We start from the raw sequence: 25372 nt of genomic DNA, 5'->3' as shown, positions 1-25372 counted from the left end.
TTTGTCTTTTTTTTTTTCCTTTTCTTTTTTTGGTTTTGAGACAGAGTCTCGTTCTGTCACCCAGGCTGGAGTGCAGTGGTGTGATCTTGGCTCACTGCAACCTGCACCTCCAGGATTCAAGTGATTCTCCTGCCTCAGACTGCCAAGTAGCTGGGACTACAGGTGTGCGCCACCACACCTGGCTAATATTTGTATTTTTAGTAGAGACAGGGTTTCACCATGTTGGCCAGGCTGGTCTTGAGCTCCTGACCTCAAGTGATCTACCCATCTCAGCCTCCCAAAGTGCTAGGATTACAGGTGTGAGCCACTGCACCCAGGCCCAAAGGTAAATTCTTGACTCTCCATAAAGATATACTGTGGAGCTTGGCCTTGCCAGGAGCCGGTTCTTTGCCAAAGTGTACTCAGCATTCCTTAAAGGTTCTGTCTTTAATTTATTCTTAATTTATTGGGAAAGTATCTTTTCTTCAATTAAAATGGCAAATTTTATGCATCAAGACATTATATTACAGCTAAAATTCCTAAACTGTATTAACGCAAGACACTCCTATAGAGTTACTAGGAAAAAAAAATTTTTACTCTGGGTTTGTTTTTACTTCACGTGACTTTGCAAAGTATTATCATATTATAACACCATATTATAATAATAGATTATGGTAATACTTTGCTAACTCACATCAAATAAAAACAAACCCAGGGTAAAATTTTTATGAGAACTATAAAGCAGAAATCTTTTTGTTTGTTTTATTTTCCATTAATACGGCAATTTTCACAAGTCTTGCATTATAAAATATCAGCTCTGGCATTTGAATTAATAAATAAAAAGCAAGGTGCCCTCCAACTTCTTACTAGTCTTCGGGACAAAGATCACTCAGAGTTCATCCTGAAAAGCATCTAAATTTAGAGATTTGCTGCCGGAGCAAAACTTTCATGTACCAGCAATAGAACCAGGCAGGCCTTCCAAAGTATGTCAGGCATGTGCTTGCGATGCTGTCACAAGCGGGGTCAAGAGGCTCTGTCTCTGTGTGCTGGTGACCTGGGAGCCCTCCTTGTTTTCTAGGCCAGTCTCAGAGCACTCCGGGGTTGGAAACAAAAGAGGTTGTGCAATAATGAATACAGGTGCTTATTTTGATCATGAATCAGGCAAAAAAAAAAAAAAATTAATATTTAAAAAAATATTTGAATACTACATATATGCACATAGTTTTTGGGTTTTTGTGTTGTTGTTGTTTTTTTAATGTCAAAAGGTTACTGAAAGAAATGTAGGTTTCCTCAATCCATGACTCCTCATTCCTTGGTCAGCAACCCAGAGGCAATAAAGTTTAAGCTCAGTTATTTGGGCTTTGCATGTAGATATTTTAAGAACAGAGGCTCTTGCTTCTCTCCACCTGGTTGACAATCTCTCTTTAGAGGATAGGATCCTGCATGGGTGTTCGGAAAAGCTGGCTTTGGTTTCTAGGTTTTAACATCATTTCATTTCGCCAGGGTTATTTTTCAAATGTATGTAATAGAGGTTATATATTCTTTTACTTTTCATTTCTTTCCTTCTTTACCTCTCCTGTTCTTAAAGCAAAGGACAAATCACAGAGGACATAGAATTGGTGGAGGAGAAGGTAACAACAACAACTTCGGTTGTTATTGAGCATTTGTTATATCCCAGGCATGAGATATATATATTTTTCTCATTTGATCCTCGTAACAATTCTATAAAGTGTTTTTATCCCATTTTACAGATGAGAAAACTGAGGCTGAGAGAGATTGAGTAATTTACTTGGGGATATATAGCTACCAGAAGTAAAGCTAAATTTTGAGCCTAGACTCTTCAACTTTAAAGTTAAACTAGGAACACTGAGATTTTAAGTCTTTAGAGGGAGACAGAGGATATGAGTGTCAAATTGCTGAGTTTATATAAGAGAGTGAAAATGGCACCACATAGACTAGGGTAGTCCCTGGACTAGCCATGTGCAGAAACTGCTCTCAGATCTGCACTGGAGCTTTTGGGTGGTTGCATTTTTCTGAATGGGTGCTTCACAGGGAGGCTCCGATGAGCACAACCTTAGGTGAGATTACTAAATTGATCATTCTTGGGCTGGAGATTGTTGTTTCAGCCTTAACAGATGATTTCCTAAGAAACTGGATGGGGTCTTTCAAGAACAGAATAGGAGGTCGGCTGCAGACACCCTTGAACAGGTCCAACCCCTTCCCTTCATACCTACTACAGGGTTCCTGGGAGGGTTCCCCAGGCAATCAAGACCACAGGTGGACAAGACACACTCTCAGAAACTGAAAGCAGTTGGAGGGAGAGCACGGCCAGGCGCAGCAGAGAAAAATCAAGTTAAAGTTAGTGCATGCCTCCTAAGTGTCATGCAGGCAGGGAACCTTGGAGGCAAGAAACCAGGGATAAAGTCAAAGCCTGCTGGGACTCCAGCAGCAGGAATTCTGTTTGGTTTTTTTGTTGTTGTTTTTGTTTTTTTGAGATGGAGTCTCGCTCTGTCGGCCAGGCTGGAGCGCAGTGGCATGATCTCGGCTCACTGCAAGCTCCGCCTCCTGGGTTCACGCCATTCTCCCACCTCAACCTCCTGAGTACCTGGGACTACAGGCGCCCGCCACCACACCTGGCTAATTTTTTGTATTTTTAGTAGAGACGGGGTTTCACCGTGTTAGCCAGCATGGTCTCGATCTCCTGACCTCATGATCCACCTGCCTCTGCCTCCCAAAGTGCTGGGATTACAGGAGTGAGTCACCGCACCCGGCCAGGAATTCTATATGGAGATGAAATCAGACGTCTGTGGGTCAGAATAAAGAGTGTAGCTAGGCCTGGCATCACAGTGGAGGAGGCATGCAGGTGTGCCTCACCCCTCTGAAGTCAGAACCTGGGGCTCATGGTGATGGCCACCACCTTATCTGCATCTAGGTAGGTTTGGTCACACACAAAATCCTGAGGCCACTGAGGCACCAGTCGCCTGGCACCTCATCAGCTTCAACCGGTGAAGGCCAGTTTTAGGGACAAACCAAGGATTGCCACTTCCCTCCCCTCCCCATGAGATGGAAAGGCCCACTTCTTCCTTCAGTTGTGAGGAAGGACACCCTGTGGCAGATGGCACCCTTGAGGGAAAAAGCCCAGTGAAGGAGTCGGGAGAGCTCGCCTGCCAGCTGGCAGATTTCCTTGTTACCCAGATTTCGACACAGAAAAATTTCCAGCTATGTCTTTCCTTCTTGAAATTTATGCTGGTATCTTTGATCACAAGCTTTGCCTGGCCTAGTGGGGCCATAAGTGGCTGGGCTGGAGTGGGAGTGGGGTTCCAGAAGGGCAAATTTTTCAATTCAAATTTTTCCTGGTATCTACATGGCTAGGAAGGGTCAGACCTCTTCATCCAATAGGGCTTCAGAAATGCGTCACCTGACCTCCCCAGAGAAGAAAGGAGGGAGGGGTGGCCCTCAAGATTGAAGAGGCTCTGGTGCCTGAGCAGCTAGCGTATTGTGTTTGCTTTCCCCTTCACTCAACCCTCTGGAGAGGGGAGTATTTGTGTAGCAGGCTTGCTGGGATGTTAAATATGTTCGAAGGAAAATGGGGCGGGGGTGGGGTGGGCAGGGATAATTGTATTTATGATGTTCTCTGGAGCTGTCTTGTTTGCAAGGTGATGAGTGTGAAAATACATATTACAGAAATAGAGATGGGAGGAGGGAGTGTGTTTGGGAAGAAGGTGGCAGAGATCACTGAAAGGGAGGAAACCCAAGTGTGAGGTTGGAGAGAGGCCCAGACAGAGGGTATCAGTGGGAAAAGAGGAGTGCTGAGGTGAGGGAGCAGAGGTGGAGATTGCTACGGAGTTTTGTAACATGAGATGCCATGTAATTCTCTCTTCATGAAGGCTTCAGTAAAATCTCCATTCACCAATGCTTTTCGACTGGGATTTGTTATGAGAGAGGAGCTCCAAGTGCTGACCTTGTAGCTCGTCAAAGGACCCTGAGTGAAAACAGTGCAGGTGTCACTTTCTAAAGGACTGGAAGGTGTGCACTGCTTCGCAGCAGGTGGGGGAGAGAGGAGTGAATCAAGAAGACCCCACTAAAGAGATGGCACCTGAGATGGGCCTTAAAGGATGATCAATGTTTCTACTATAATTGGGGACAGGGGAGACCCCAAGTGCTGGAGGCCAAGAGGGGAGGCAGGGAGGTCTGAAAGTATTGGGGATGTCTAGGAAGTGGTTCAGACCACTGCAAGGGGAAGAGGCTGCAGGGGCAAAAATGAGTGGCTGGTGGAACTATGGATGCTTGGCCATTTTCAAATCTTAAGGGCTGTCATGGATGCTATGGAGAGCAAAACAAGGACTACTCTGAGGGGTTTGCAAGAAGACACAATATGGAATGATATACTCTATTCCTGAAAGGAGAGGAAATAAGTCTGAAGACCTTCTGGTTCCCCTGACTCCAACTGTCTACCTCCAGGCAGACTTGGGTTGTAAACACTGCACAAAATAAATCACATTATGGCTTTATCTCACTCGATTTCAGCAGATTCCCTCTGGATTTGACAGCTCTGCTTCTGTTCCAGCCCCCGCTGAGGAAAAGGTTGCTACCCAACCACACTGAATTCTGGGATAGGCATAACCCCAGGGTCCTCCACCAATGCCAAGACCACCCATATTCTGGCTGCCTGAGGAGCCCCCACCCGCCGAATAGGCCTCTGCCTGTGTGCCAGGGCTTCTGGTCTCTAAGACTGCCTGCCTGTAGGTCCTCTTCCTCCCTCTCTCAGAGTTGTGTTTGATGACTCTGCACTGTCTGAGGACCTCATCATGTAGGTGAGCCCCAAGTTGATCCCAAAGGGTCTACTGGCACTTTCTCTCTCTCTCAGTTCCCTTTAAGAAGTAGAGATCAGGGCCAGGCACGGTGGCTCACGCCTGTAATCCCAGCACTTTGGGAGGCTGAGGTGGGCAGATCACGAGGTCAGGAGTTCAAGACCTGCCTGGCCAGCATGGTGAAACCCTGTCTCTACTAAAAATACAAAAAATTAGCTGGGCATGGTGGTGTACGCCTATAATCCCAGCTACTCGGTAGGCTGAGGCAGGAGAATTGCTTGAACCTGGGAGGTGGAAGTTGCAGTAAGCTGAGATTGTGCCACTGCACTGCAGCCTGGGTGACAAGAGTAAGACTCCGTCTCAAAAAAAATTCAAAAGACAAGAAGTAGAGATCATTCCATCAGTTAACAGATACATATTGAACACCTACTAGGTGCACTGGGATACAAAATTAGTTAAGATGATCCCTGAGCTCAGAGGGTACTCAGTTGGGAAAGGCACATAAATAAAGCTGGACAGGCTGGGCAAGGTGGTTCACACCTATAATCCCAACACTTTGGAAGGCTGAGGCAGGAGGTTCACTCGAAGCCAGGAGTTTGAGACCAGCCTGGGCAACATAGCAAGACCCCCATCTTTAAAAAAAAACTTTTTTTAATTAGCTAAGCAAGGTGGCATGCACCTGTAGTTTTAGCTATTCAGGAAGCTGGGAGAGGAGGATCACTTGAGCCCAGGGGTTCAAGGTTTCAGTGAGCCAAGATCATAGCACTGCACTCCAGCCTGGGCAACACAGCAAGAACCAGTCTCTAAAAAAAATAAAATAAAATACTATAAACCTGGACAATTAGTGTGATAACTGCTGGGAAAGAGATAAGGACAGGCTACTGTGGGAAGATAGAAGGAAGATACTTAACCCAGGGGAAAATGGGGGGAAAGGAGAGTTCCCAAGAGAGCAACTCCCAAGCTGCCTCCTGGAAGGAGGAGCAGGAACTAGCCTAGTGAATGAGGTAAAGGGAAGGAGGGGGCATAAGATGCAAAGGGAGCAGGCTATGGCTGGGAATGGTCTGGAGACAGAGATAGCAACAGTTCTCTGGGCAACTGTAGGTAGTCCACTGAGGCTGTGTTCCAGCTGCAGAGGTAGGCCCTAGGGTGCATCAAGAAGGACCTTGTATGCATTGTCAGAGAGTTGGGAGTTTATGAAGGTAGAGATGACCCACTAGGTGCTTCGTGACCTGTCTCTCACCTCAGGGCCCCGGCCCAGCTTAACGCCGAGTGCTTCTGCACATCCCCAGATGTTCCTGCTCCCTGAGTCCCTTTAAAGTAAAAGTCACAAAGGTACCCCTCAACCTGGCTTGAGCCAAAGCACATCCTTATTCTGTTGCTTACATCACCAGATTTTCCCACTGTAAATGTGTAAAGAATCCTGAGGTGTTAAGTCAAGATCTTCCTACGACCCCCAAATTCCTACGCAGGAGGACGATAAACTTCTGGCCTATACCATAATGAAGAAATACATGCATAAAAGTGATCAGGTGGAGAACAAGGAAAAGTGTGACAACATCAACAACATGCAGGTCAGCTGTGACTATTCAAAACTGGAAGGATCAAGTTCCAAAGTCCAGGCCGGGTGCAGCGGCTCATACCTGTAATCCCAGCACTTTGGGACACCAAGGCTGGTAGATCACTTGAGGTCAGGAGTTCAAGACCAGCCTGACCAATATGGTGAAACCCCGTCTCTACTAAAAATACAAACATTAGCTGGGTGTGATGGCGGGCACCTGTAGTCCCAGGTACTCGGGAGGCTGAGACAGGAGAATTGCTTAAACCCAGGAGGTGGAGGTTGCAGTGAGCCGAGATCACGCCACTCCACTCCAGCCTGGGCGACAGAGTGAGACTCCATCTCAAAAATAAAAATAAATTAAAAATAAATAAATAAGTAAATAAAAAGTTCCAAAGTCCAGAAATTTTCTTAAACCTCAAGGAATAACAAAACTGAAGAAGGCTAATCCATGAGCCTGGGGAGGTCATAAGGAGCTGCTAAGAGAAGACCACGTGAACCTATTCAACAGCTACCTCCTGAGGAGTGGGAATTATTAAGCACACATCAACAAATATAAAAATCGGTATAAGAACAGCATTGTACTTCTTGACAGCAATACCAGAATCTAGGTGTTAATAAAGCCGTATCTTCGAAATCCTGAATAAACATAATTTATAATGTAGATTGTATGACTAGGCAACATCATCATTCAAAGGTAAAACAGAGTGATGATATTTTTAGACATGAAAAGTACAAAAAGATTTACTTCTCATGGACCTTTTCTTAGGAAGCTATTTAAGAGGAATGTGCTCTACCAAAATATGAGGCAACGCTCGAAATCACAGAAGAAAATGCTAGGATGCTGGAGAAAGGAAGACCCAAGAGAAAGAAGCAAGCTTCCTAAACACTCATTGGAACTGCGGACCAATGACTCTAAGAAAAAAGTACAGATACACACACACACACACACACACACACACACACACGATGGATTATCTGATGGGTTTGATTATATGGAGTTGTATTGAAAGGATTTTATCGTTTTAGAGAAACTGAGAGGACATTGTGATAGATCCATAATAAAATAAGCAAAGAAAGAGGCCAATTATTAAAACTCCAAGGAAAACCAAACGCCATACAAGACGGGAAATTGTATATGATTTGTCTCAACAATGAATAATAAATACATGGTCTCATTAGCATAAACAGTAATGATTTAACCAGATTATGAGAAGGATAGCTTCCTTAATAGGAAATAGTCATACATTATTTGGAAATACATAAATACCAGAAGAAATAGCTCAAATAATTGAATAAGAGATGGAAAAGAGGCCTAAAAAGTATGTTTAAACGGCCTGTATATAGGCCTTCCATATTATTTCCACCTCTGGTCATCTGGTCATCAGAACACAACCCCTAATTTAATAGAGGCATGACTGTATTCTTGACATGTAGAAGATAGAGATTTTTAAATTTGGTATCAGAAACCAAAAACTAGTTAAATGATTGCAAAATCAGGAGGCATACTCATCCTTTAAAAGAATACTTGCAGGCGGGGCGCAGTGGCTCATGCCTGTAATCCTAGCACTGTGGGAGGCCAAGGAGAGCGGATCACTTGAGGCCAGGAGTTCGAGACCAGCCTGGCCAACACAGTCTCTACTAAAAATACAAAATATTACCTGGGCTTGTTGGCGGGCGCCTGTAGTCTCAACTACTCTAAGGAAGTAGAATGGCGTGAACCCGGCAGACGTTGCAGTGAGCCGAGATCGCGCCATTCTGTCTCAAAACAAAACAAAACAAAAAGCTCACAGACACAAACCGACAAAATAATGCCCTTTAGGGACTCCATCTACCTTGGAAAACAGGGATTTGTGACAGCTTTGGTCGACGTGCATGTGCGTTTAAAATAAAAAGGTAACCTAGGATTTGATACCAGTGACAGTAACAGCTTTATCAAAAAAAGAGGTGGTTTTCCTTGCTCCTTCTAGGGACTAGGGTTTTAGTCTCGTCCACCCTTCAGGCCTGAGGATTTCTGATTGTCTATCAAAGGGTCAAACGAAAAGCTCTCTAAGCTTCTACCCAAGCTTTAAAGTCGAAGGGCTGATCGCGGGCTTTTTCCTTGGGACGTGGCAGGGGCCTTAGAGGGAAAGAAACAAACGACTCCGGCTTCTCACTCGGCTCCTTACACAAAAGGCATTTTTTAAACTATCTCTACTTAAAACAAAGTGTTTTTGAGTCAGCAGCCCTTGGAGTGGGTCTAGTCCTCCTGGGCGCCCGACACCCACCCCATGGATGGAGCCCCGGGTGGCCCCGGAGGCCACCGGGAAGCGAGAACTACATCTCCCGGGGTTCCCCGGGGCGGAGGACGCCCACCCGGATTGGCCAGGGGTCGGTGACGCTCAGTGTTTTGGCCCGGAGGGTCACATGTTTCCTTTGTTGTGAGCTGCGGCAGAGACTGGTGGCTGGAGAAGACGCCGGCGGCTGAGGAACCGCGGGGTTCGCCGCTGCTGGCTGCTTCCAGCCTTCGCCGAGAGGTACCAGGGGTGACAGCTCCGGGACCGGCCGAAAGGCGAGGAACCGGCCAGAGTCTGAGTCCTCAGGGGCGGAGGGGTGGCGGGGTCCTGACCACCGGGGTGTCTGCGGGAGGGCAGCCAGCGGCTGCCGGCCTCTCGGAGCCAGATTGGCGGTCTGGAGAGAGGCTGCAGCTGGGCTGCAGGGCCCCTGTCTGAGGCGAGGGGCCTCCAGGTCTCCCTGGGGGTTCTTCCTCCCCGCTCGGTAGCTACAGCCCTGAGGGAGGGCGCCCGCGCCTCCTGGCACCACGGCCCGGAACCGTGGCGCGGCTGGCGCGGCCTGGCAAGGGCGAGGTGGGAGGGGGTGGCCGCTGGGACTGGGGGTAGCCGCAGGTGCGGTCGCCTAGTCGCCGCGGGGCCGGGCGCCGCCGGGGGTGGCGGCTAGGCAGACGGGTGCTGCTTGTTGCCGATGGGCTGCGAACGGGGCGCTGCTTTTTATTTTCAGGAAGCGCGGGGGAGTGGGACCGCCTCAAATCCAGCCTTCCCGTTTGGTGGGACGACCGTCGGTTCTGTCCGGGAGGAATGACGGGGTCAAGGTGGGGTTCCCGGGGCAGCGGGCCAGCGAAGCCCCATTAAAGCGATTGCGAAATGCGCTCGGCACTGTCACCTGACCGTTACCCCCGCCCCCGTCCCCTGCGAGCCTTTGTTTACCACGATCGCGACACCGGGCTCGCTGCGGCCGTCCCGGGGGAGCCGGGGCGGGCGGGGGAGCGGGCGTTCAGCCGCCGCAGTCCCCGCCTAACCTCCCCACCTTCTTACCACTCCAGGACTTGGTTTCTTAATTTAGTTCCTAATGGACCCGCCCCCAAGTTCTGGACACCCCGGGTGAAGACTGTTAACGCGGCGGGGATTGGGCGCCTGCGGCGGCTTGTAGGCGGTACCCGAGGGCGAGTTCGAGTTTTTATTGGCGAGTTTTTATTGTCACTGGGTGGGCCTGTCCGAGGCCATTCTTCCCGCCCCCTTGAAGGTGATCTGTAGGACGCGCGGGAGCGCGCGCTCTCGCTGCTCTTGCAGCTGCGGCAGGAGTGGAGCCTGGCAGCGCGGATGCGGGCGGCGCGCGCTCCCGCCCCTGCGGCGGGTGGCTAGGAGCCTCCGTGGCTGCCGCGGCTGCTGCCTGATCCTGCAGGCAGTTCTGGACACGCAGCGGTCGGCAACCGTGGCCCGCCCTCCGAGGACCGGAAAATTAACACCCTTTAACTAGTGTCGCGTTATCTGCCGGGGTGGTGCTCAGGAAGTCCTGCGAATTCGTTGTTGTCAGTTCTGTAAACGTGTTTAGATAGCTAAATATAGATCCCAGTGCCACGTCTTAGGGGGCCCCACGGTCGCCCCTGAGGCAGTGGCTGTTCACAATTGATTTTAGTGGATTTTAATGATTAATCACTTGCTCTTGTGGGCAGCTTTTCAAAAATCACGTCTTTGTATTTGCAGCTACAGACTGGGTCCACCAGCTAAGAGGTTGGTTTTTATTAGGGTTGTAAAATAGATTTAAAATCTGCTTGTTGTTGGCTGAGATTTAAAAGCAGATTTCTACTATTTAAAAAAGATAGTTTAAAGATACTGCCCTGAAAGGTAAAGAGTCTTCCATGCTTGTCTTGGATGAGTTGTTTTCCTTGTCTGAGGGATTCTAGGTCACACACTTCTATGTTTTAATTCCCGTGGTAATTCAAAATATTTGAGAAGTGGGTTGCAACTGTGTCATTTTAAAATTAGAAATTAAGGTGACGGTAATAAAATCTTTAAGACCAATCATTTTTAGCCATAGTGGGTTGAAAATGGTTTTTCTATTCTCTTGAGTTAATAGGGTATTTGCGTTTTCTCAGATTTTCTTCTCCTGCAGATGTAGGAATTCACTCAAGACTTAATACACTTGTTTTGTTTTTGAGACAAGGTCTCATTCTGTCACCCAGGCTGGCGTGGAGTGGTCTCACTGTCACTCAGGCCATCTCAGCTCACTGCAATCTCCGCTTCCCGGGTTCAAGCGATTCTCCTGCCTCAGTTTCCCGAGTAGCTGGGATTACAGGCGTCCGCCACCACGCCCGGCTAGTTTTTGTATGTTTAGTAGGGACAGGGTTTCACCATGTTGTCCAGGCTAGTCTTGAACTCCTGACCTCAGGTGATCCGCCTGCCTCAGCCTCCCAAAGTGCTGGGATTGCAGGCGTGACCCACCGTGCCTGGCAGAGACTTAATACATTTTTGTAGAAGGAAGTTTGAGCTCCCCTGGATGAAGCAGGAATTGAATATGAACAGTTCCCATTGGTTATGCATTCTTTAAAATTCCAGAGGAGATGGTTACACCGGAATGAGCAGCTCCTGTCATCAGAACCGCCTCATCACTTGTGCATTGAGAGTATTTAATATATCTAAATAAGTACAAAGTGCAATCATCTAAACTTTTGAAGAAGTAAAACCATCACCAGTAAAGGCTTGCTTATTCAAACAAAGCCAGCAACTTAAGTCTCTAAACAGGAAGAAGAGATAATATTCTGAGTTAGGACTGACTACCAGCTTTAACCTAAACTTTCCTGGCTTTCGTCCAGGTTGTTGAACCATCAATGATTTTTCAGTAACCTTTTTTTAACTTCCTTGTTTTTCTCCCATTTCATTAAAACCCAGAGGTCAAGCCTGTGAAAAATAAATACTATTTATCAAATAAGTGACCACAGTTGTTTTTGTCTAAACTTTTCTCTTACCTAGAAATTTGGGACACTTTTTTCAATAAATATTTGGGTACGGACTGTATAATGGAAAAATGTAAGTAAATATCTTCACAAGTGTACATATGAAAAATGCATTTTTGTATAATTTATTTCTGGTGTGACTGAAACAACTAGAGAGTATATAGCCACTTGACAACTGCTGACATTTAAAAACCGCTATTGTTTCTCCTATTAAAAACACATTAAGTGCTTGCTTGTCATCCCAGCTACTCCAGAGGCTGAGGCAGGAGAATCTCTTAAGCCCTGGAGTTTGAGAACAGAATGGGCAACATAGTGAGACCCTGTCTCAAAAAATAAACAATACAATAGTTAAGCAAACTTTTTTAAATTGAAGAGTTTGGCACTCTGCCTATATTCATCATCCCAGAGTTAAAATTTTTCAGCATTTGACACATCTTAAAGACTACTAAACTGATGTTTTAAAAGTGGGCTTTGGCTGGGTTCGGTGGCTCACGCCTGTAATCTCAGCACTTTGGGAGGCTGAGGCAGGCGGATAACCTGAGGTTAGGAGTTCAAGATCAGCCTGGCCAACGTGGTGAAACCCCGTCTCTACTAAAAATACAAAAATTAGCTGGGTGTGGCAGCGGGCACCTGTAATCCCAGCTACTTGGGAGGCTGAGGCAGGAGAATCACTTGAACCCTGGAGGCAGAGGTTGCAGTGAGCTGAGATCGCGCCATTGCACTCCACCCTGGGCAACAGGAGCAAAACTCCACCTCAAAAAAAAAAAAAAAAAAAAAAAAGGTGGGCTTTACTCTTACCTGAGGTTTCCAAATGCTACCACTGTAAATAATTAGTGTCACCACTAAGGTAAATATAAACTACTGACTATGTGCTTTTATTCATAGAGAAGTCATGTAAAATATTAGATCTCAAATTTGTGACCGGGCATGGTGGCTCACGCCTGTAATCCCAGCACTTTAGGAGACCGAGGTGAGCAGATCACGAGGTCAGGAGATGGAGACTGTCCTGGCTAACATGGAGAAACCCCGTCTCTACTAAAAATACAAAAAATTAGCCAGGTGTGGTGGCAGGCGCCTGTAGTCCCAGCTACTCGGGAGGCTGAGGCAGGAGAATGGTGTGAACCCGGGAGGCGGAGCTTGCAGTGAGCCGAGATTGTGCCACTGTACTCCAGCCTGGCAACAGAGTGAGACTCTGTTTCAAAAAAAAAAAAAAATCTCAAATTTGTTCCGGTGGCAGAGCTCCTTGCTGGCATCCTTGCAGATTTAATTTTAATTAAAAAACCAAAACCAGGCCGGGCGTGGTGACTCACGCTTGTAATCCCAGCACTTTCAGAGACTGGGGCAGGTGGATCACGAGGTCAGGAGTTCGAGACCGGCCTGGCCAACGTAGTGAAACCCCATCTCTACTAAAAAAAAAAAAAGAAAAAAAAAGAAAACACAGCAAATATTATCCTGGTGTGGTAGCACGCTCCTGTAATCCCAGCTACTCGGGAGGCTGAGGCAGGAGAATCACTTGAACCCGGGAGGTGGGGGTTGCAGTGAGCCAAGATTGTGCCACTGCACTCCAGCCTGGGTGACAGAGTGAGAGTCCATCTCAAAAATAAATAAAAATCCAAAACCATTTTGCTATCAGAAAACATAACTATATCATATATCTATAGGTATTTTGATTATAGAATAAAACAATGCATTAAATACTTAAAAGAAACGTTAGCAAGATCAAACAACATTAAATTTACACATCAAATCTAGTCAGAAGCATGAGTAGGCTCAATAGGGCACCTTGGTATACCAGGTGTGATGTCTGATGGTTAGCAAATTTTTTTCTTCCTTTAGGGTTGGAGAATATCAGTAGCCAGAAGCTTTAAGTTGAGGGAGAGAAACACTGGAGAAATTCGGGGTTTTTTTTCCTATGATTTAAGAGACAGTAGTAGTCTTTTTTAGTTAAAGAACCATATTGCTTAGTCTGACACATTGTTTAAGCTTTCCTAAATTTGTCATCAACAGCTATCTCTTTTGTTTCTCATCAAGCAAAGTCATACAGTGTATTGCCCATTTGAGGTTCTAATAAACATGGGATAATCCCTAGTTGCTATCATTCTATCCAAAGAAACTCAAGGTTTTAGTTGGTTTCTGTTACCTTTTTTTTTTTTTTTTTTTTTTTGAGACAGAGTTTCACTGTGTTGCTCAGGCTGGAGTGCAGTGGCGCCACCTCGGCTCACTGCAAGCTCCGCCTCCTGGGTTCAAGCGTTTCTCCTGCCTCAGCCTCCCGAGTAGCTGGGATTACAGGTGCCCACCGCCAGGCCCAGCTAATTTTTTTGTATTTTTAGTAGAGACAGGGTTTCGCTATGTTGGCCAGGCTGGTCTCGAACCCTTGACCTCGTGATCCGCCTGCGTCAGCCTCTTGAAGTGCTGGGACTGCAGGTATGAGCCACCTCGCCCAGCCGGTTTCTGTTGTCTCATGGTGGGTAAATATGGTCTTGGTGGTTCCATTAAGAAACTGGAAATGTTGAAAATAGCTTGAAGGCTGGGCTTTAAACATTACATTTGTAAAACATGGTTCAGGAACCACTGCTGCAGAGTAATCTTTAAACTGAAATTTTGATAGTGCAAAGTAATTTTTTTTAAAATTATGATATTAAAAAAATCAAATAAATTAGCTTTTGAGACTACAGGGTGAAAATATCTGAAATGTATAAAAATTTGCTTGGTTTTGTATAGTACCTTATTATATATAATTTTCTGGTTATTTTTAAAATAAAAGATGTACTGGTCAGGCACGGTGGCTCACGCCTGTAATCCCAGCACTTTTGGGAGGTGGAGGTAGGTGGATCACGAGGTCAAAAGATTGAGGCCATCCTGGCCAACATAGCGAAACCTGTCTCTACTAAAAACACGTGGTGGCGCACACCGGTAGTCCCAGCTACGGCGGGAGGCTGAGGCAGGAGAATCACTTGAACCCAGGAGGCAAAGGTTGCAGTGAGCCAAGATCGCACCACTGCACTCCAGCCTGGCAACAGAGTGAGACTGTCTCAAAAAAAAAAAAAAAAGATTTACTATATTGCAATTATTTTCTGGCTTTCCTTCTTTTGAGTTACTATGTATCTTTCAAGATAAACCTCTTGGTTTAACTTTCTTGTCATCTCCTGTGGTGGTCTTTCAAGGTTAACTTTGAGAAAATGGAGTAGCGTAGAACATAGCATGCAGCAGTTCACTACTACAAGTTTTAGGGGCTACGCTAGTCAGGATGTTGTTGGTTCCTTCATTTTCTGGTATTAGTTTTTAGAAGCCCCTCATTAATCCATACTATCTTTAAGGCTGAAGTAACCTCTTTGTATAGAATTTCTGCATGCTAAAGGAAACATAAGCTTGTTTGAGTACAAACTCACGCTGTAGATTGATTCTGATATTACACATCTCCTTCAGACTTTGTACCCTTTCTCTTCCATCCCTTACCCTTACCGATTAGGTTGGTATTACCTAAAAATCCATAGAAAATGCCCAGGTGAATTGCCTTATGCTTTCTACCCCATAAGGTATAATTCTAGACCAGATCGGTTATGAAAGGCTGTATTCCAGTCTGCACCTGCTAAGAATTTGAATCTATTTTAGTGCCAGTCTTGGAGTTCTTGTTTGGCTCTACTCTTAGCCAACCCCACAGAGTCCAAAATTGGATCTGAATCCAGTATTTGCCATGCAGTGACAGACATAGACTAGGTTCTTTATAAATGTTTCCTGAATTGACCTGAATCCCTACATTGATTCAGGATCTTATTGTCCATTGGGAAGGAAGATTTACTTAGCTGGGAGTAACAATTCCCAAATTTGCCCTAGTTGCAATATTTTTTTACCAAGGGTACATATAAGTCAGGCTCACTTCTGAAAGTAAGGAAACACAGGATAGCATTCACTTCATGATCATAACACAGTCTGGTATACATATGTGTTTGTGTGTACACGTTTTTAAAAAAAGGTCATTTATATTTGGCTTTGGAATGAACATTTGAATTTGTCTAAACTTGTTAAGAATTTACAAGTTCTATTTAAAGATATCTGGGCCAGAAACCAGAACCACTTGTGTTTAAATACTATTGCTATTCTGTACACAGCTGAAGGTTCTGGTATTTTCTCTTAAGCATTCCTCTTCTCCCTTTCTACCAAATAAATAAATAAATAAAAGGAATTGTGCTGAGTTAGTTGGTTTCTGTGGGATATGGGGATTAAGTTTCTATAAGATTCAAGGCAGAGGAAATATACATTTATATATTAAAACATTAAAAAATAATTATTTGCTAACTCTTAGAATTATTTCATGGCCCCAAACTTGGATGAAACATCAATTTCCAGACACACTTCAAATATCCAATGCAGAATTATCACAAGAGTATGTGTTTTTTTCAGTGCTACCATTAGCTTGCTATTGACATGAATTTTCTTTTACTCATTTTTCACTCAAGAAATTTTACTGCAGGATAACACTCCAGGATAAAACTGTCAAGTGCCGGGCGCGGTGGCGCATGCCTGTAATCCCAGCACTTTGAGAGGACGAGGCAGGCGGATCACCTGAGGTCAGGAGTTGGAGACCAGCCTGACCAACATGGAGAAACCCTGTCTCTGCTAAAAATATAAAATTAGCTGGGCATGCTGGCACATGCGTGTAATCCCAGCTACTCGGGAGGTTGAGGCAGGAGAATCGCTTGAACCTGGGAAGCGGAGGTTGTGGTGAGCCAAGATCATGCCATTGCACTCCAGCCTGGGCAATAAGAGTGAAACTCAGTCTCAAAAAACAAACAAACAAACAAAAAATCTGTCAAGGAAGTTGATAAATATGAAAACTAGTTATGTAAAATAGCATTAAATTATTAATTTGCTTTAAGGAGATGTTATTCACTAATTATTTTTATACAAAAATGAACCGCAGTCAGAAACTAGAATTTACTAAAAACTTTGTTCAACATATTAGTAAATAATGACAACTGTACATGAACTGACAACTATCTGATTTATATGTTGCTATTCTTCCTTTATTTTAGTTGTGGAAATTAAAACAACACACATATTTTGACTGGGGCTTTGATCAACCAAATGCTAAAAAGGTATATTTATAGTATGTATAAACTATCTAAACGTTGTCATTAGAGAATTTAAACCATTTTCCTTTCTTTTTTTTTTTTTTTTTTTTTTTTTTTGAGATGGAGTCTTGCTCTGTCGCCCAGGCTGGAGTGCAGTGGCCAGATCTCAGCTCACTGCAAGCTCCGCCTCCCGGGTTCACGCCATTCTCCTGCCTCAGCCTCCCGAGTAGCTGGGACTACAGGCGCCTGCCACCTCGCCTGGCTACTTTTTTTGTATTTTGTAGTAGAGACGGGGTTTCACCGTGTTAGCCAGGATGGTCTTGATCTCCTGACCTCGTGATCCGCCCGTCTCGGTTTCCCAAAGTGCTGGGATTACAGGCTTGAGCCACCGCGCCCGGCCACCATTTTACTTTCTTTAACCAGAGATCACTTAAGCCAATCAGAGTAACAAGGCACAACTCTATCCTTAAGATCACAAAAAACAGCAGTGTGACAATCATTTCTGTTACTAAATATTTACCCACTCTTCTGTGCTTTACTGAGAGCCTCATTCCTGTCTGATCAACTTATATCCATTAACTCATATAGATACAACTTTCAGTCATTGTGTTTCTTTGGAAAGAAACTTTTCCTACTAATTTTGTTTAGAGATGCCTACTTAGTTATTTACTTTTTCCTGATGGGAATAATTCTGCTGTGATATTTGCAAAAATGCTACAATGGTTCAATCTGTAATCTTATGTTTTGTTTGCTTGATTATACATTATGAGTTCATTTCGATCAATCCTGAACCTATATTAGACACCATACTTTGAGATAGAATAACATTTTTCTTTCCTTTTGTTCTGTTTTTTTTTGAGATGGAGTCTCGCAATTTCCAGACTGGAGTGCGGTGGTGCGATCTCAGCTCACTGCCACCTCTGCCTCCCGGGTTCAAGCGATTCTCCTACCTCAGCCTCCTGAGTAGTTGGGACTACAGGCGCCTACCACCACGCCCAGCTAATCTTTGTATTACTTTATTGTATAAAATGGGAAGGCAAAAACTAGCGAATTACATCTGGAAGCCCAAAAGATACATTCTGAATGAATCTCACACTCCTAAGATGCCCTCATGCAAATCATTTATACATAGGAAGTGTTTACATTTGGTGTCATTATGGAGACCAGTCATGGGAGAGTTCTCAGAAAGTCCAGAGGAAGTCAAGATGCCCGAAAGTCAGGAGGCAGCAGGCTGAAGCTGTTTGCAAAGATCTATGAGATAGTCTCTTTTACATACAGAGCAGTAAACAAATATCTCATTGCTGTTGAAGACTTTGTAATGCAAGGTGATTTTATAGGTGTTCTAATCCAGGATTTTCCATTTTTTATTGGGTAAAAGTAGTGGAGAGGAAGACCTCTTTTGTCAGTGAACAAATCAAGGAGCCAACTATGAAAATAAGGGGCAGAAAATAGCATAAAAAGACAGACCCTTGCCGGGCGCGGTGGCTCAAGCCTGTAATCCCAGCACTTTGGGAGGCCGAGACGGGCGGATCACGAGGTCAGGAGATCGAGACTATCCTGGCTAACACGGTGAAACCCCGTCTCTACTAAAAATTACAAAAAACTAGCCGGGCGAGGTGGCGGGTGCCTGTAGTCCCAGCTACTTGGGAGGCTGAGGCAGGAGAATGGCGTGAACCTGGGAGGCGGAGCTTGCAGTGAGCTGAGATCCGGCCACTGCACTCCAGCCCGGGCGACAGCGCGAGACTCCGTCTCAAAAAAAAAAAAAAAAGACAGACCCTTAATTGATACAAATTTTAATCAATTTTATATTAATACTTAACACACTGTTCCCAAATTTATGTAATAAAATTAGAGTAAGATCATTGGATACAGAAAACAAAGTATACTTTTATATGTGTTTTCCTACTTGTCCATTCTAGCCAAAGGGAAATTCTTAGTTCCTACAATGTGCTATTTTGTTTTGTATTCTGAACAAATTTTCATTTAAACATTGAGAAAATGAAAATGTATGCAGGAAGAAGCTCACAATTTCCATTGTTGTTAATACCAATAATTGTATCTCTAGTTAAAGTCACAATCGCTTGTGTGAATTTTTTGAACCTGAAATGCAGTAAGAAGTTAAACTAGATAAGCTGGAATGAATAATAGGTTCTTGATTTGGGTACCTGACTTGTAGCTAATTCAACCATAATTTGAGTCTAGATTAATAAGGCATTAAGATTAAAATATAAGTTATATTCCATGTCATCACAGTTTATGTTTATCATAGTTGAAATGTTCCCTTTTTGAATTACTTGTGATATTACATACATTGAACTTTTTGAAGTTTCAACAACAACAAAAAATTGACATTCAGACACAGTAGTGGTCTCTCTTGATAAGGGGGATACATTTCTGTTTATAAAACAGTTATTGAGATAACTTCAAATTAAAAGCATGTTTGATAGATATGCTACTGCTCATGTGTGAGAGCCTGGAATTTGGAAGTCATTCTATTCTTTATAAATGGAGTTTTAAATGTTAAGCTGTGTGTGTGCACATGCATCCAGACATGCACACAAATATATGGGCAACTATAATGCAAGTTGGATGACCTGTAATGAGGCAAACATGAATACTCTCTGAGTAATCAGAAAAATCTTAAAAGAGATGTTAAGAAATCCCCTTTTTTTAGTAGTGATAATAAATTTTAAAACTAATAAAATATTTTAAACTCATACATTTTTATTCATTTAGGTATTAAAATTAATTAAATAGAGCTTTTATTTGTTCTCAGGCAAGTCTGTTACCTAAAATCTGCAAAACATAATTGGATTGAAGTTAAAAATCTAGATTGTTTGGACCATAACATACATGTAGAGGAAAATATTTCCTCAAATTTAAGAGAAACTAATTTTACTAACTAAATTTGTGGGAGTTACTTTGTTGACATTTACTCCAAAACCAGCCATTAGTAAGCATTGTCTTGTGTTTATCTTTATTTTTATATGTGTTCATTTAAATAGGCCTTCTCCATGAACTTCCATTGCCGTAAATATTATATTACATCACAAAGCTTTGTTGTGTATTTAGAAAATGCATGTATATTTGTACATTTGAAATTTATTTTTTATTTTTATTTTTTTAAAACTTAGAAATGAGGGTGGCCAGGCGTGGTGGCTCACGCCTGTAATCCCAGCACTTTGGGAGGCCAAGGCAGGTGGATCACTTGAGGTCAGGAGTTCAAGACCAGCCTGGCCAACATAGTGAAACCCCTCTCTTCCAAAAATACAAAAATCTTCCAAAAATACAAAAATGGGCATGGTGGCATGTGCCTGTAGTCCCATCTAATCAGGAGGCTGAGGCAGAAAAATCGCTTGAACCTGGGAGGTGGAGCTTGCAGTGAGCCAAGATTGTGCCACTGCACTCCAGCCTGGGCGACAGAACAAGACTGCATCTGAAACAAACAAAAAAAAAGATATCAACATACTGCCTCTGACTCTCCACCCTAGTGATTTCAAATGAAAATAGTATTTATTTCACTTTAGTCTTTATTCCATTTGACTGATAAAATTGCTTGGATTTTTTCTGACTTTACCTGCACAATTGGGGGATAGACAGAGAAACAGAAAAGATCCTGTGTAGCATGCAATCATTTAGGTGTCCTTCAGATGTTGTTATAGCCATGTATTTTTCCCCGAATGGTCAGAATAACCTGGCATATATCTGCCCAGAGAAAATCCTATCACCTAGACTTCAGGAAGTTGAAGGGCTAATTGGTAAGAAGAGATGTTTTTTAAATGTAATAGAAGTTTAAGGAGGAACTAGCCTGTCTGTACCGATGGGACATATTGTCTGTGCTACTTTGTTATTATTTATCTTGTTTGAATATGTTTTGTTGCAACTCTATTAAAAAAAAAAAAAAGCCTGGCACGGTGGCTCATGCCTGTAATCCTAGCACTTTGGTAGGCCGAGGCAGGTGGATCACGAGGTCATATTGAGACCATCCTGCCCAACATGGTGAAACCCCATCTCTAAGAATACAAAAATTAGCTGGGCGTGGTGGTGCATGCCTGTAGACCCAGTTACTAAGGAGGCTAAGGCAGGAGAATCGCTTGAACCTGGGAGGTGGAAGTTGCAGTGAGCTGAGATTTGCACTGGAGTTGCACTCCAGCCTGGGGACAGAGCGAGACTCCAGCTCAAAAAAATTAAAAAATTAAAAATAAAAAGGATCATGCCTGTAATCCCAGCACTTTGGGAGGCTGAGGTGGGTGGATCACGAGGTCAGGAGATTGATACCATCCTGGTCAACATGGTGAAACCCCGTCTCTACTAAATATATAAACAATTATCCAGGTGTGCTGGTGCGCGCCTGTAGTCCCAGCTACTTGGGAGGCTGAAGCAGGAGAATCGCTTGAGCCTGGGAGGTGGAGGTTGCAGTAAGCCAAGATGGCAGCACTGCACTCCAGCCTGGCAACAGAGTGAGACTCCGTCTCAAAACAAAACAGGCTGAGTGCAGTGGCTCACGCCTGTAATCCCAGCACTTTCGGAGCCCAAGGCGGGAGAATGGCTCGAGCTCAGGAGTTCGAGACCAGCCTAGCCAACATGGCAAAACCTGTCCCTACTAAAAAAATACAAAAATTAGCCAGGCATGGTGGCATGTGCCTGTAATCCCAGTTACTCCAGAGGTTGAGGCACGAGAATCGCTTGAACCTGGAAGGCGGTGAGCCGAGGTCATGGCACTATACTCCAGCCTGGGCAACACCAGGAGATCCTGTCTCAAACAAAAACAAAAAACTCCAATAGCAATATCTTACATCTCTGTAAACCCTAGGCCTAATACAGTATCTTGACAATAGTGGGCATATAATAAATATTTGTTGATGATGATGATGTTAAAAGCTGCAATATTAAGTAAATTCAGTGAGATAATTCATGAAAATTCCAAGTATTTAGTGAATATTGGAAGTAGGATATCTGGGGCATTACAGTGAGAAGAGAGGATGGAGATAAATAAGAACATGAAAAAGAAGAGAATACCATATATAAGAGAATGAGTTGCTTCTTGATTTTGATATTGCATATTTTATTTCCCTTTGTGTCACTTAAAAAGTGGGGTACAATTTAATATATGACAGGGTACTCAAAATGCAGCCTTAATATTGTTAACTTTCAAGTCTCAGTTTTATTTGTGGCTTGGGAATGTAGGATGGCATCTCATTTTTTAGATTGTATTATCTGTGACATCCTTTAGCTGCCTTCTTTTTGCTGCTATATTTAGGCCTGAATGTCTGACTTGAAATATTTCAAGAAGTTGGGAACGTTACAAGGGACATATATGAAATTCTGAGAGTATGGCAATAGATGAGATACTCTTTGGTCTTAAACCAATTACTAATACACTTTGAATCATGTATCAACTTCTGAAGATGTGGAAAGAGAGTAGAAGAATCTCCTTAAAATTAATATTAAAGAGAATTCGGCTGGGCACCGTAGCTCATGCCTATAATCCCAGCACTTTGGGAGGCCAAGGTGGGCAGATCCCTTGAGGCCAGGAGTTCAAGACCAGCCTGAGCAACATGGCAAAACCGCTTCTCTACCAAAAATACAAAAATTAGCCAGGTGTGTTGGATACGTGCCTGTAGTCCCAGCTACTCGGGAGGCTGAGGCAGGAGAATCGCTTGAACCCAGGAGGTGGAGATTGCAGTGAGTCAAGATCACGCCGTTGTACTCCAGCCTGGGTGACAGAATGAGACCCTGTTTCCAAAAAAAGACAGATAGAGAGAGAGAGAATTGATGGCTATAGCCAAGTGCCTCAGTCCATCAGTTACTTACTGATAGTCATTTCTGAGGGGTTTTGGGGATGTTTCTTATTAGTGAAAGGGAACAAGACCTAGTAACATGCATGAAAATTTTTAAAATGAGTGTTACATTTTATAATAGACATTTTGGTGGAAAATAGAGAAGATAAATAAAACATTTTGGCATATGTACATCCTATCCCTAGATTCACAGATACATTATTTTTTCTGTTGGCATGTTTTGTGATCTACTTTTTCACTTACTGTGTGGTTACTACTTCCCCGTGTCGTTAGTCTATATAATTTTTAATGGCTGCATAGACTTTGTTCTAGCCAGAAGATGTACTGTGGTTTAACCAATCCCCTCTTATAGGGCATTTAGGTTATTTTGAGTATTTTCTATCAATATAGCATTGGACATCTGTATAGATAAATCTTTCCACATAATTCTGATTATTTCCTTAGGAGAGAGTACTTTAAAAAAAAAAAAAAAAAGGACTTGCTGATCAAACAATATACATATTTTTAAAGGCTATTAATAGATATAGCTAAATTCCTCTCTAGGAATTCTATATTAAGATAATAATTATTTCACTAGGCATTGTAGCTCATGCCTGTCATCCCAATACTTTGAGAGGCTGAGGTGAGATGATCGCTTGAGGCCAGGAGTTCAAGATCCCATCTCTACAAAAAGTAAAAAAATTAGCAAGGCATGGTAGTACGCACACATCGTCACAGCTACTCAGAAGGTTGAGGCAGGAAGATCGCTTGAGCCTAGGAGTTTGAGGTTACAGTGAGCTATGATCGTGTCACTTTACTCCAAACTTGGTGACAGAGTGAGACCCTGTCTCAAAATAAAAAAGATTTTTAAAAAGAAAGATAACTATGTTAGAATTCTAACTGTAGTCAAATTCTGTCTTACACCATTCTGACTTAACTCTACAGTCAATAGTATGAAACTCAGCTCTGTAAATGGGGAGGAAACAGAAGATTAGTAACTCACAAAGTACATAGTATCCTTTCAGCTAGAAAAGGGGAGCTTAAGGAGTATTATTGCAAATTACCCCTAATGTTCTAATTGTCCAAATGCAAATTTTTGTTTATCGGTTTTTATTAACATGAGGTAGTGCTGTGTATCCTATATGAAATATATTATGTGATTTTGTTGTAGTTTTTATATTAAAATGAAATTATGTAATTTGAATACTGAATTTTTTGCATATTGAAATGTTTTCCTTTTTTTACTTTTAGCCACATAAAGAAGATCCCTAACAGTCATTTCTCAACAATTATATAGTCAACTGATGTAACAATGGTACTAATATTGGGACGCAGACTAAACAGAGAGGATCTTGGGGTGCGTGATTCCCCAGCAACTAAGCGTAAAGTTTTTGAAATGGACCCCAAATCTCTGACAGGTCATGAGTTTTTTGACTTCTCTTCAGGATCATCCCATGCTGAAAACATACTCCAGATATTTAATGAATTTCGAGATAGCCGCTTATTCACAGATGTTATCATTTGTGTGGAAGGAAAAGAATTTCCTTGCCATAGAGCTGTGCTCTCAGCCTGTAGCAGCTACTTCAGAGCTATGTTTTGTAATGACCACAGGGAAAGCCGAGAAATGTTGGTTGAGATCAATGGTATTTTAGCTGAAGCTATGGAATGTTTTTTGCAGTATGTTTATACTGGAAAGGTGAAGATCACTACAGAGAATGTACAATATCTCTTTGAGACATCAAGCCTCTTTCAGATTAGTGTTCTCCGTGATGCATGTGCCAAGTTCTTGGAGGAGCAACTTGATCCTTGTAATTGCTTAGGAATCCAGCGCTTTGCTGATACCCATTCACTCAAAACACTCTTCACAAAGTGCAAAAATTTTGCATTACAGACTTTTGAGGATGTATCCCAGCATGAAGAATTTCTTGAGCTTGACAAAGATGAACTTATTGATTATATTTGTAGCGATGAACTTGTTATTGGTAAAGAGGAGATGGTTTTTGAAGCCGTCATGCGTTGGGTCTATCGTGCCGTTGATCTGAGAAGACCACTGTTACATGAGCTCCTGACACATGTGAGACTCCCTCTATTGCATCCCAACTACTTTGTTCAAACAGTTGAAGTGGACCAATTGATCCAGAATTCTCCTGAGTGTTATCAGTTGTTGCATGAAGCACGGCGGTACCACATACTTGGGAATGAAATGATGTCCCCAAGGACTAGGCCACGCAGGTGAGAAGACTGTTTTCGAATATAGTTAACAAAAGTTTTTAAAATGTCTTTAAACCTCCTGAATGCAATCTCAGTGTCGTCATTTATATGCACTGTTTACCTGTGGCTGTATATAATTTTAGATTTATTTTGGATTGTATAAGTCACTAGAATGTCTCTCCTAGTGAATTCTAGATTCCGCAGTAGCATTTTTTGTTATTGTTGTTCTGTGCTATCAGGTGGTGTAGCAAAGGGTCTTTGCAACTGTGCGTATCTCAACATATTTCTACTAATTTCTCGAAACCTTTGTAGGGCCCCAAACCATTCCACTTTTCTTTTCAAAGAGTCTTCGGATACAGGGTAGCTAAGACTTTAGTATGCTCTCTTGGACTGCCTCTACTTATTAAAAAAAAAAAAAAATTTTACTCCTGGGCACAGGGGCTCATGCCTATAATCCCAGTACTTTGGGAGGCTGAGGTGGAGGAGCGCTTGAGCTCAGGAGTTCCAAGACCAGCCTGGGCAACATAGCGAGACCTCATTGCTACTAAAAATAATTAGCCAGGCATGGTGGCACAGCCCTGTAGTCCTAGTTACTCAGAAGATTGAGGTGGGAGGATTGCTTGAGCCCAGGAGTTTGAGGATGCTGTGAGTCATACTCTTACTGCTTTCCAGCCTGAGCAACAGAATAAGACTCTGTCTCAAAAGAAAGAAAAAAAAAATGTTTGCACATCCAC

General features: G+C 43.2%; 1 protein-coding gene across 5 annotated transcripts in view; it reads left to right on the top strand.

The window, feature by feature from the left end:
• The first annotated feature begins 8749 nt into the window (after nucleotides 1–8749).
• The window catches only part of KLHL24 (kelch like family member 24), a 53343-nt gene continuing 36720 nt past the window's right edge, over nucleotides 8750–25372 (top strand). Inside the window, exons 1-3 of one of the 5 annotated variants that reach the window (XM_007971973.3) lie at nucleotides 8771–8861; nucleotides 9343–9433; nucleotides 23679–24659. In XM_007971973.3, the coding sequence (XP_007970164.1) occupies nucleotides 23740–24659 (920 nt within the window). In that variant the 5' untranslated portion in view covers nucleotides 8771–8861; nucleotides 9343–9433; nucleotides 23679–23739. Of the gene's footprint in view, nucleotides 8897–9342; nucleotides 9434–14596; nucleotides 16672–23678; nucleotides 24660–25372 lie in introns of those variants that run through there. The other 4 variants (XM_007971975.3, XM_007971972.3, XM_037988514.2 and 1 more) reach the window with 4 other exon arrangements.

The sequence above is a fragment of the Chlorocebus sabaeus genome, chromosome 15 (genome assembly GCF_047675955.1).
Source record: "Chlorocebus sabaeus isolate Y175 chromosome 15, mChlSab1.0.hap1, whole genome shotgun sequence".
Taxonomy (NCBI): Eukaryota; Metazoa; Chordata; class Mammalia; order Primates; family Cercopithecidae; genus Chlorocebus; species Chlorocebus sabaeus.
The sequence above is the reverse complement of the archived record's forward strand: the minus strand, read 5'-3'. Positions and strand labels throughout refer to the sequence as shown.